The 13596-nt window shown below is 34.5% G+C and overlaps 1 protein-coding gene across 1 annotated transcript; it reads left to right on the plus strand.

The window, feature by feature from the left end:
- Window positions 1–11977: 11977 nt before the first annotated feature.
- Window positions 11978–12455, plus strand: LOC129040422 (small ubiquitin-related modifier 2). The gene has a single exon (XM_054494923.2). The coding sequence runs from the start codon at window positions 12028–12030 to the stop codon at window positions 12313–12315; it is 288 nt and encodes a 95-aa protein (XP_054350898.1). The 5' UTR covers window positions 11978–12027; the 3' UTR covers window positions 12316–12455.
- Window positions 12456–13596: the final 1141 nt, after the last annotated feature.

Raw genomic sequence — 13596 nt, forward strand, 5'->3', positions numbered from 1 at the left:
AACTGAAAAAGTCGTTAAAAGAAGAAAGGATTATTGTTTTTGTTTCTATTTCAAAGTAATCAAAACTAAGTGTACTAGTATTAAATAGTTAAAGCTAGTAGATCAATAATGAAATTTAATGTTACTGCTTTTTTCTTTGAGTTTACTAGTGATGTAAAAGATTTGAGTTATTTGCTGTGATTATATAAATACTCTTTTGATGCATAATTCAGCTGTTAACATCATGTTAATTTGCAGCATTAATAATTTTACTGATAGCCCTTCTGTGATTCTGATTTTTGGTAGTGGTTTTTACCTGGTAAGTAGCATTTTGTCAGTTGGCAGGTACTGGAAATCTGCTTTATCACTTCTTTTTTAAGAAAAGTGGAAAACACAAACAGTTTGTTCACCAAAGTTATATTTCAAGGATTCCATTCAACCAGAATCTGGTTCACCTTATTGACTCGCCTTGGGGGTATATGTACTAGATTTTTACATACATCTGTTTGGAGAAACTCGTTTTATCTGTGTAATGTTTGTAAGACCAGAAGTTCTTTTACTGTTCTTGAAATAAAACTTTTAAGAAGCTGAGTATTCTTCTGTTAGTTTCAAATTTGGACTAAAATTATACCAAGGTTTTGGAGTTGGTGGGTGCAGCGCACCAGCATGGCACATATATACATATGTAACTTACCTGCACATTGCGCACATGTACCATAAAACCTAAAGTATAATAATAATAATAATAATAATAATAATAATAATAAAAAGAGAAAGCAAATAATCTGTTCTTATGTTCTTAAAAGACATGATTTAACTGTATCCAACTAACTTGATTCTTACTGTGTCTGTGTTTACTCCTACTCAAATGAAAGCTTTTAAATTTTTTCCCACTTTTTGAAGTATTTAACTCTTCTGTAATATGCAGTGTTTTCTTATTAACTTTAAAGTTGTGTTAAGCAAACATGTTTAAATTAATATTTCAATTTCAAAAACCCTAATTTGAAACAATAAATTTTATCATTGTATACATTATGAGCTTTTAAGAATAACCAAAAAAATGGGGGTGGATGTTTTATGTGGAAGTTATGTGTATCCCTTTTCTGCTTTTGGCTAAGGACAGATATCTTAGAATTAGCTTTACGGTGCATTCATCTATCTGATTATTTCAGTTAATATCATCTTAATATAATACAGGTTATTTGAGAAGAAAACAAACTCAACCCACTATTGGAGAGATACCAGGTAGGATACTAACCTTGATATAGAATTTCATGTGAGAAAGAAAAAGGAAAATATTTTCCATTAAAAGTTGAGTTTTTATCTAAAATTCTCTTAATTTTCTAAAAAAAATTTTTCTAAAAATATGTTGAACAATTATATATAAAATTCACTTTGCTATATATATAGGCTATATATATACACACATACATACATAGCTATATAGCTATATATATATATATGTATATGGCAAGTGAATAATAGGTACACATTTCTAGGAATACCCCAAATATTAGAACCTATATACTAAAATCACATCAGGAAACAAATAATAGCACCCCAGAAATTCCATTCAAGCCTCCTGTTGGTTATTAATCCTAACTCCCCAAAGACATGCACTATCATCTAGTAACAACATAGGTGAGTCTTGCCTATGTTTGTACTTTGTGTAATTGGCTTTGTACTTTGTATAACTGAGCTACTAAGTACTGTTTTCTGTCATCTTTCACGTATATATTTGTGAGATAAATCCAAATTCTTCCTTCCAGTCGTTTATTTTTCTCATTGATGTATAGTATTCTGTCGTTAAGAGTACTATAATTTATTTATTTTACCGTTGGGCATTTTGATGACTTTCAATTTGAGGTCATTATGAATTGTGTTCTATGAACACTGCAGTACATTTCTTTTGGTTGACACTGAGAGTATTTTATGGATTCTAACCCCAAAGTGGCTACTTTCTTTTCTTACTTTCTTTTTTCTTTTTTCTTTTTTTGAGACAAGGTCCAGCTCTGTCACCCAGGCTGGAGTGCAGTGGCGCAATCTTGGCTCACTGCAACCTCCAACTCCTGGGTTCAAGCGATTCTCCTGCCTCAGCCTCTCGAGTAGCTAGGATTACAGGCGTGCACCACCACGCCTGGCTAATTTTTGTATTTTTTCTTTGGTAGAAATGGGGTTTCGCCATGTTGGCCAGGTTGGTCTTGAACTCCTGGTCTCAAGTGATCCGCCTGCCTTGGCCTCCCAAAGTGCTGGGATTACATGCACGAGCCACCGTGCCTGGCTATATGTTATTTTCTTACAACCTAAATAAAAACCATTATGTAAACAAGACAAAGTACTCAGTACATTTCCATAGTCTGTGAATTTGTCTTTCTTACTTGTATATAACTAATTATGAACTCTTGAGTTCAGTTCCTCTTTCATTTCCTGACTCTATGGGCTTGAGCAAGGATATTTAACCTCTCTGCTTCATTTGTAAAATGAAAAATAGTGATATCTACCTAAAGTGATGGTGGTTAGATGGGAATAAAGTAATTTTTTTTGTTTGTTTTTGAGATGGAGTCTCACTCTGTTGCCCAGGCTGGAGTGCAGTGGCGCGATCTTGGCTCACTGCAACCTCAACATCCTGGGTTCAACTGATTCTCCTGCCTCAGCCTTCCAAGTAGCTGGGATTACAGGCGCCTGCCACCAGGCCCAGCTAATTTTTGTATTTTTAATAGAAACGGGGTCTCACCATGTTGGCCAGGGTGGTCTCAAACTCCTGACCTCAGGTGATCCACCCACCTCTGCCTTCCAAAGTGTTGGGATGACATGCGTGAGCCACTGTGCCTGGCGTAGATGGGAATAAAGTAATTCTTATAAAGTACTTGGCTTAGCTGCTGGCAAATAATAATGCTTACTGATTCTTGCATATTACCCATAGTTTATTGGCTGACTTTATGTCTTCCTTAAATTATGGAATTCTATAAAGTATCCTTGTCTATTTTAAAATTATACTCATTTTTATAACTTACATGCTTTATTTGTATATATCCAGGATACTAGATATTTGTAATTCAAATTGGAGGTTATTTTTTGTCACTTGATTTTTTTTTTCTATAATGTGTGTTCTCACCACATAGAAGTTTTTACATTTTTATGTAGTCAGATTTATTCATGTTTTTATTTATGGTTATGTTAAAGATTATAGCTATTAGGGACCTATTTCTTCAGGGTTTATAATTTATGTATGTTGTTGCAAATAGAGAAATTACTTTTTCTTTGACCCAATTCGTAGAGGGCACTTTTGTGGACTCAGAAAGCTTGCCTCTCCTATTTTATTTTAGGAAAATATCTGAGATTCTGCCTCCTCATTTCCAAGCCAGAGTTTTAAATATTTACATTTTTACTTCATAGTGTTAAGACATTGTGTAATGTAAGTATAATGTTTAAAAAAAAAATCTTAAAAATGTAATAGTGATTTGGCAGAGACCAAAGCATGGAGGGCCTTGAAATGCTCCTCTATTTGTTATCTATTATTATAAAGCAATTACCATAAACTTAATATCTTAAAACAGCATCCATTTACTTAGGTCAGAACTCAGGGCAGGCTCAACTGTGCTCTCTGTTTAATGTCTCACAAGATTCAAATCAAGGTGTTACCTGGGTGGAGGCTCTGGGGGTGAATCCTCTTCTAGGTGCATTCAGGTGTGGGAGGAATTTAGTTCTATGCAGTTGTAGGGCTGAGCTCGCCATTTTCTTTCTTTTTTTTTTTTTTTTGAGACGGAGTCTTGCTCTGTCGCCCAGGCTGGAGTGCAGTGGTGCAATCTCGGCTCACTGAAACCTCTACCTCCTGGGTTCAAGTGATTCTTGTGCCTCAGCCTCCCAAGTGGCTGGGATTACAGGTGTGCGCCACCACGCCAGCTAATTTTTTTTTTTCTTTTTTTTTGTATTTTTAGTAGAGATGGGGTTTTACCATGTTTGCCAGGATGGTCTCGATCTCCTGACCTCGTGATCCCCCTGCCTCGGCCTCCCAAAGTGCTGGGATTACAGGCGTGAGCCACCGCACCCTGCTGAGCTCACCATTATCTTACTGCCTATTGGCTTGGGTCACTCTCAGTTCCTAGAGGCCACTCTTTGGTTTTTGCTCCTGGCTCTTTTTATCTTCAAAGATAGCAACAGTGTATTGAAATGTTCCCTTGCTGTGAATTTCCCTTTTGCTACTAGCTGGAGAAAACTCTGCTTTCAAAGGGGTTATTTGATTAGATTAGGCAAATCTCCCTTTTGATTAATTCAAAGGCAGTTGATTGGTGGCTTTAATCACATCTGCAGAATTCCTTTGCCATATAATATATTAATGGCATTATCCTTGCCATGATATTTCATCATATTTACAGCCTCTGTATTAGGGTAGGAAATTTGGTGGGGTTGGTGGCATGTGGGCATTTTAGAATACTGCCTACCACACATTCTGTATTGAGGGGTTTGCGTGTGATTCAGAATATATTTGTATTCCTTTAGAAAGATTACTGTGGCAGCAGTGAGGAGGATGTGTCAGAAAGGAAAGATACTGGCAGGAGAAAAATCCCACTCTTAGCGGTCTCCATTTTGATTTTGTAATGTCGTTTGATGTTATTTTTTTAGCAGATGTTTCAATCAGAAAAGTGTGTTTAATAGTATGCCAACTAGAATGATTAGCCTGGACCAGAACAAGAGTTATGAATCAGTCATTGAACTGTTCATTACTTCAGGTCAATTCATATACAGAATAATTTCATTGATTAGGTTTTATTTCAGTCAGCTTTATTTCATTTTCTAAAGCGAACAGTTGTTTAAACCTCGAATCTCATTAATAGCATTTTAATAAACACAGTATTAGGGTGGGTTTACTTCCCTAGATTGCGAATCTCATGGATTATATGTTGATTCTTATTGGCTTAATTTTTGAATCGGGCATTATTTATTTTAATTCTTTAGTCTTACAGTTTTGCACGTTTGAAGCTATATTTTTTCCTCTGAATACCACATTTGCCACATCTCAGAGATTTTTTTGATGTTTCTTAATCATTTAAAAATAATACATGATTTTTCTTCTTGATTGAAACTCTGCCATTATATAGAAAGGACTTTTAAATTTTGCCAGTGGATAGATTTGGGAGTTTATCCTTATATTGTGAATTTCTAATTTTTATTGTATTAGGTCTAGGGACACATCTGCTTTTACTGAATATAACCTAGGAAATACCTGCTTTTTAAAATATGTGGACATTTCTTTATGACCATACATGTGATTTTTTTTTGAAAATTCTATGTACATTTGAATAGAATGTTTTCTCTATTTTTGGAATACAGAGATCTGTGTGTATTTTATGTGTCTGTTTGAATCAAACTCGATCATTGTTATTATTTATTTCATATTTACTTAATATCCTGATTTGAGAGCTATGTTAAAGTCTAATTTATGCATGTTATTTCTACTCAGCTTTACTTTTTATATGTGACATATATTAATTAGGTGTATAAACTTTAATGACTATGGCTTCTTTTGGAATTTACACTGTAACATAAAACTTATGTTATTATGAAATATTATCTTTGACTTGTTCACTGCTTTTTAGTTTAAATTCTATTTCTTTGCAATTATTGCTATACCTGCATTTTTTGGATAGTGTTTGTGTTTTTTCCCCTTAAGTCTGTTTTTGAATTTTGTATGTCACTGTGCATTGTGCATATGTATGAATGTATATATATATATATATATATATATATATCTGCTCCTGTGTTGCTGTAAAGAAATACCTGTTGCTGGGTAATTGATAACAAGAAGAGGTTTAACTGGCTCACGATTCTGCAGACAGTACAGGAAGTGTGGTGCTGGCATATGCTTCTGGTGAGGGCTTCAAGAAGTTTGAAATCATTTAGCTGGGTGCGGTGGCAGGTGCCTGTAATCCCAGCTACTCGGGAGACTGAGGCAGAAGAATCGCTTGAACCTGAGGGGCGGAGGTTGCAGTGAGCTGAGATCGGGCCACTGCACTCCAGCCTGGGCAACAGAGTGAAACTCTGTCTCAAAAAAAAATAATAAAAAATAATAAATTTTAAAAAATCGTTTGAAATCATGGTGGAAGGAGAAGGGGGAGCAAGCATCTCAGATAGCAAGAACCAGGAGCAAAGGAGAGGGGTGGATATGCCATACACTTTTGAACAACCAGATCTTGTGAGAAGTCACTCATTATTGCAAGGACAGCACCAAGCCATGAGGGATTTGCCCCCATGACCCAAACACCTCCCATGAGGCCCCACCTCCAACATTGGGGATTACATTTCAACATGAAATTTTAGCGGGGACAAATATCCAGTGTTTCATTTATTTTATATTATGTATGTGTACACACACACACATACATAAATGAAGTCTGTAGTATAGTTATATGTAAAATATATATATGTGTTAAGTTATATGTAAAATATATATATGTGTTACATATATATATGTAAAATATATATATGTATATAAGTAGTATATTTTGCATGTTTTGAAAGTTGCTATCTTTTACTAGAGAATTTAACCTATTTACATTTGTTATCCATGGCCTTGAATGTTAGCTTAACAGACATTAAAATTTTGGTTTTAAATAATTTTTATAGACCTAGGAAAATAATGATTTTTGGGGGGTTTCTTTTTAATTCAGTATTGGTAATGAGAACTGATGCCCAATTCTTCTTTTTTTGTAATGATCTGTTTTCTTTTTTATGTGGCTCCAAGAATTTTCCTTTTATCCTTGTTATTTCAAACTTTCTGGGAAGTTTTTACCTGAAGCTGCCATTCAGGGAGTTTAAGGAGACATTGTTACAGATCAAGAGTGGGTATTTTTGTAGGGATATAGAGATAAGTGGAACAGTGATAATGACTCTTTCGGTTTTAGGTTCCTCATCTGTTGAATGAGGATTATGCTTAATTAAATGTTAGCTTTTATTATTAGATATTTACATAACTTTTCCTTTAGAATTTTGGTGATTATAATCCCTCCTATTTTCTCCCTTTCTGGTACTCATATAAAACAGACATTGCACCTTCTGGATCAGATTTTCATGTCATTCTACCTCTTTCTCTTACTTTCCATCTTTGTTCTTTATTACTGCATCCTGGGAGAATCCTAGTTGCCTAATACTAAAAAAAAGATTGGTGAAGATTAAAAACAAATTTGGAGCATGGGGAGCCTTATAATACTTATTTATTAGAGCATGTAGCCTAAAACCATTGCTATAGTTGGTACGGAATAAATACTGGATAATTAATTAAATGAACTGTGGAATATTTAACTTCTTGGTATTTTTTTATGATACAACTTTAATCTCAGAAATTTTGTTCATTCTGTTTTGTTTTATGGATACATTTTGACAGATTATTTCAATCTATTAAATAAAAGTTTTGAAAATTCCTCAGACTCATTCTTAAAATTGGTAATATGAGTTCTCACTGAGTTTTTGTTGTTGTTGTTATTGTGTTCTTGGAATAATATGGGAAAATATTATTATAACATGTTACTTTTTTTCCTTTTCTTACTCCCTGTCTTTTTAATGATGAATAAAAGTAAAAAGAAAAAATGCTGTCTAGGAATTTTCATTATTGATTCAAATAAACCATTTAGTTGATACACCATTTAAGGGCTTTTTTTTTTTTTTTTTTTTTAATTTTCTAGACAGGTTCTCACTTTTGTTGCCCAGGCTAGAGTGCAGTAGCGTGATCACAGCTCACTGCAGCCTCACCCTCCTGGGCTCAAGCAGTTTTCCCACCCCAGGCTTGTGAGTAGCTGGGACTATAGGTGCATGCCACCATGCCCACCTAATTATTGTATTTTTTGTAGAGATGGAGTTTCACCATGTTGCCCAGGCTGGTTTCGAACTCCTGAGCTCAAATGATCCACCTGTCTCAGCCTCCCAAAGTGCTGGGATTTAGAGCGTGAGCCACCATGCCCAGCCAAGAGTTGTTTACTTTATCCCTCCTCCCCAAATGTTAATTAGCTTTGTAATTGTTACTTATGTATTATATATTACTTATTATATTATTAATATTTTAACTTGCTTGATTTCTTTTATGTGTAGTGTATAAGAGTGTTGACATTTGAGAAGTTCCCATGGAAATCCATTCTTTGATATTGTCTATGATTTTACAAGTACTTTTTATTTGGTTTAGGAAGATACATTCCAGACTGTGTATATATAGTAAACATTTTCTTTTAATGCCGAGTGCTCTTCATTAGCTATTTAATTGTAACAGATGGGTTTGAAGTGTTCTCCTAAATATAGTGTTTTATTTTCCTTCTTTTATTCACTGATATCTTTATATGATACTGTAAATTAGTATGTTAGATATATTCCAGTACTTTTCATAGTAGTTTAGCTAATATAATATTTTTCATTGGAGATATGATTAAGAGAACATATTGGTGTTTCTAAAATGAGAAAGACATTGAGAAGCTGGTCAATTTAAATTACTTTCTGTTATTATATACTTACCTCTCATTATATTTTATCTGCCAAGATTATTTTTAGTGCAAAAGGCTTCTGCAAAACTTGCCATATGGTATCAAAATAAGCGATTTTAGATTTTAACAATTTAGCAGAAATTAGTTATGTTAATGAGTTGTTATAAACATTTTTCAACAGATTGTACTTTTTCTTTCAACATTTACGTGGCCTTTCTATTCGGACATTTAGACTACTGAGGTGTTGTATTTGTAGTTAATTCTGGGTTCTGTTAATGCACTAAACATATTTAGATACCTTGGGAGTTATAAAAAATTACCTGTTTTGTAAAAGCTGGTTATTACACTTTATCAATGAAGACAAATATTTATTTTCTGTGTTTCTAATGCATTAATACCCTTGAGTGCCAAAATAGCACTGAAATGTTATTCTGTATACTTATAAATATTATATAAAAGTGTCACAACAGTAATTAGTGTTTATGAGTTATTTAGAAGCTTCTCCTGCTTCAGCCTCCCAAGTAGCTGGGACTACAGGCGCCCGCCACCATGTCCGGCTAATTTTTTGTATTTTTAGTAGAGATGGAGTTTCACTGTGTTAGCCAGGATGGGCTCGATCTCCTGACCTCGTGATCCGCCCGCCTTGGCCTTCCAAAGTGCCGGGATTACAGGTGTGAGCCACCGGGCCCGGCCAAATTTTTGTATTTCTTTCTTTTCTTTCTGATTCAGCCCTCAGGAGTCACTTAGCTTTGTTGTGTTGATTCAGTGCAGTAGACTGATGACAGTGAGGAAGAGTTTGATAGTATGTGATATACAGATTTACACATAAAACATTGAAAACAATTATAATTTTAACTACTGTAGTCCCTGGTTAATTGGCAGAATATAAAGTCAGTGTAGTAACATGTGAAGATATCCACAGTAATGTTAGCAGGGTCCAACTGTCTGTGTTACATGAGGCTCCAGTTATCTCAGCTAAGCTGTTTATGAGCCACACTTACAAACAAGATCACCAAAAGTTAAGTCTTTTTGGTGTAGGTATAGGAACACCTATCTATTAGGGGCTGTTTCAAGCAGCATTTTTGGTGCTTTGGATACAAAGATAGTATGGTGCCTCAATTGAAGGATCTTGGACTAGGATGAGGAAAAGATAAACTGATCATGTAATGGCATAAGCAAGTAAGTACCACGTAATGGTGTAAACAAAAGTTTATGTTAGATAGTCATTTCCCACAGAGAGAGTTCATACTGTATAGTACAGGGCCCATCAAACTCTCTTCCAAGAAAATGATGCTCAAAGTGGACTTGGGAGAATGAGGAAGAGTGTGTGAATCATTCTAAGGGAAAACTGAATAAGGAAATGCAACATTTTACATAATTTCTTCTGACTTCTTATGTGTTCACTTGCCCTAGACTGCCCCTCTTGTTTGGGGCTTATTTCTGTGCGTTTTACCACCTGCAAGATAATGGAGGCAGGTTGAAATGGGAAAGATACCAGATGACTAATTTTTTTTCACCCACATTTCCATCTTTTGTTAAGAAATTTGAAGTTGATTGCTACATTGAAGTATGTAGTTTTTGTGTGTGTGTGTGTGAGTCTTTAACCATTTGTGTCCCTGTTAACTTATAATTGATGAGTTTATTTTGTATTTATTTTTAGGCAGGGTAAAAAATAGTAATATGTCTCATAAATAATATATGTTCCTATTACTAGTTTTGGTGGGATTTAAAAACTTTATAATAATCCTCAATATAGAAACATGCCCTTTTAACCATATTACTATTTTCTTTTAAAAAAAATCTTTAGGTTTTATTTCAAAAATGCTTCAAAATTTATTTTTGAAAACATAAGGAATGAAATTCTAACTTTCTAATTTGAATGGAAGGATGAGTTGGTAGCACACGAAGCACTAAATTGAGTAATGTAGATTTTATTATTTTTAACGAATCCTTTGTTTAATATTTTGCAGGTTCAGTTTGTTTTACTTGTGATATACAGAGAGTTTTTTATACCTTCCCAGCTTATATTTGAATATTCCTTTTCAACGTTTTATAAAGAGATTTCTCTCCTTTACCCCTTTCAGCGATGTGCATTTTGTAAGCACCTTGGAGGCACTATCAAATGCTGTGAAGAGAAATGTACCCAGATGTATCATTATCCTTGTGCTGCAGGAGCCGGCACCTTTCAGGATTTCTCAGTCACATCTTCCTGCTTTGTCCAGAACACATTGACCAAGCTCCTGAAAGATGTAAGTTTACTACGGATAGACTTTTAAACTTCAACCAATGTATTTACTGAAAATAATAAATGTTGTAAATTCCCTGAGTGTTATTCTACTTGTATTAAATGGTAATAATACATAATCTTTAAAATCTGAGGAATCGTTGCCAGAGATCGTTGGGGAGGGAAATGTTATCAACGGTTTCATTGAAATTAAATCCAAAAAGTTATTTCCTCAGAAAAATCAAATAAAGTTTGCATGTTTTTTATTCTTAAAACATTTTAAAAACCACTGTAGAAAGATGTAAATAGGGACTATGCAGTATTTCTGATTTATACTATAAAATAATTTATTAAAAAGTCAATCAGTATTCAACATCTTTTACACTAAAAAGCCATCCAGTTGAAGAATTAGAAGACAGTTCACTCAGGTGTTATTTCAGGATTTACGTAAATAGGAACACCAAACACTTCTGAAATTCTTAGAAATTGTGTATCCCTGATAGGTATAATAGAAATCTCTGCTAGCACCTTTTCATGATTCATCTATCTTAGTCATCTGTAATCTGCAGTTGTGCTGTTTTTCTTTCTTTTCCAAATAGTATTTTATAATTCAATGAAAATGTTTAAATGCTTGAAATTTACATTATACAGGAAATTATAACTGTTTGCTATTGTATCATTAAATAGAGATCTCTCCTTTTTCTTACTATGTGTTTTCCCAATGAGCATGTATGTTTTGGGATCTTTTTTCTCCTAGTCTATTGAATTTCCAATCTCATTATGAAACCTCCATGATATTTTATTCAATCTTTTTTATGCCCAGCCTCTGCGCTGGGCCCCAGAAATCCCTTTTAAATTACATTTTCAACACATGTATCACCTGAGATAGTGGGCATGAACTCTTCTGGTGGAACGTTTGATGAAATTTCACAGTATACATTATTTACCAAAAAGCCCAAGTGGCTTTTTTTTTTTTTCATTTCTGAGTGACACCAACCCACCACTAAAATAGAAATGAGACACTACAATTTATGAGATTAGACTGCTGTTACATTATGCTATTTTATCAGACATAAACGAGTTTGAAATTACTGTTCTAAACTGAAGTAAGTTATTTGCTGATTTTTAGGCCCGTTTTAATATTATTTAGGAGACATCCATAAGCTGAAATTAAATTATGTGAATGGAATGAAGTGAAATTCTGTAGTGCTTCCCTTGGCCATTTCTAACAAATTCCTATGGCTCGTAAGTCACAATTCATTCCGTATAATATTAGAAAGTACAAATAATGGTGTAAACAACTAAAATGCTCTATGACAACGAGCAGAGGTAGGAAAAACATACACTTCGGCGCTCGCCATGGCCGACGAAAAGCCCAAGGAAGGAGTCAAGTCAGAGAACAACGATCATATTAATTTGAAGGTGGCAGGGCAGGATGGTTCTGTGGTGCAGTTTAAGATTAAGAGGCATACACCACTTAGTAAACTAATGAAAGCCTATTGTGAACAACAGGGATTGTCAATGAGGCAGATCAGATTCCGATTCGACGGGCAACCAATCAATGAAACAGACACACCTGCACAGTTGGAAATGGAGGATGAAGATACAATTGATGTGTTCCAACAGCAGACGGGAGGTGTCTACTGAAAAGGGAAGCTACTTCTTTACTCTAGAACTCTGTTCTTTAAAGACCAAGATGACATTCTCAATTAGAAAACTGCAATTTGGTTCCACCACATCCTGACTACTACCGTATAGTTTTCTCTATTCTTTCATTTCCCCCTTCCCCATTCCTTTATTGTACATAAAGTAGCTGGTATATGTGCACAAGCATATTGCATTTTTTTTAACTAAACAGCCAATGGTATGTTTTGACTGACATCAAGTGGCGACGGGATGGGGAAAAATACTGATTCTGTAAAAATACCCCCTTTCTCCATTAGTGGCATGCTCATTCAGCTCTTATCTTTATATTCCAGTAAGTTATTTTGCTCTCACTGTTTTAACAAAAAAAACAACAACACAAAAATCCTTGCATACCTTGTTCAATTGCAGAATTTTAATGTTTTTCATTTATCATTGTAAAACCAAGGACAATTTTATAACTTTTTTGTACGTAGCTGTTACATGTAGGGCAATCTGTCTTTAAGTAGGGATAAATTACTCTAAAACAAAAAAAAGAATCCTAGATAGTTTTCCCTTCAAGTCAAGCGTCTTGTTGTTTAAATAAACTTCTTGTTTAAAAAAAAAAAAAAGAAAGAAAAGAAACTCCATTGGTAACTTTCTGAGGAACTGCCAAAACTTCACTTTATAGTTTTGTAGGTTGCAAAAAAATAATCTGATGTCCAAGATCACCAGAGGAACAACACCTGTTCCCCCCTCCTATCCAACGGTCTCCTGAGTGCAGTGACTTACTTGTGGAGGAGGAATAAACACAAAAGAAGAAGAAAAATGCAAGTCAAAGGACATAAATATGGGTGAGTAGATGTGGCTCCCTGTGACTTCTCTTATGGAGGTGTGCCCTACTTCACAGTCTTTTATACACAGACAGAAGATAGTCATCATTTTGGACTTTATCTTTGTTCTGCTTTTTTGGTTTTGATTTTTACTTTTTGTTACTTTCTTATTTCTTTGTACTGACTCATATTTGTCCACATTACAAATGTAATAAATAAACTAGATGCAACAAGAAACAGACTAAACAGGGCTGAAAGCAAATTAATGGCATGGAAGAAAGTATGATCTGAAGCCAGGTGTGGTGGCTTAGGCCTGTAATCCCTGAGTAATCTCAAAAAAAAAAAAGAAAAGAAAAAAAGAAAAAGTTTGTGATCTGAGACACCAAAATAGACACCACTTTATCGACTAAGTTGCACTCAAAGCTTCAGGAAATGAAGTTACCTACAGGCAGAGGGTTTAGGGCCTGGGTAG

Source organism: Pongo pygmaeus, chromosome 6 (assembly GCF_028885625.2).
Source record: "Pongo pygmaeus isolate AG05252 chromosome 6, NHGRI_mPonPyg2-v2.0_pri, whole genome shotgun sequence".
Lineage (NCBI taxonomy): Eukaryota > Metazoa > Chordata > Mammalia > Primates > Hominidae > Pongo > Pongo pygmaeus.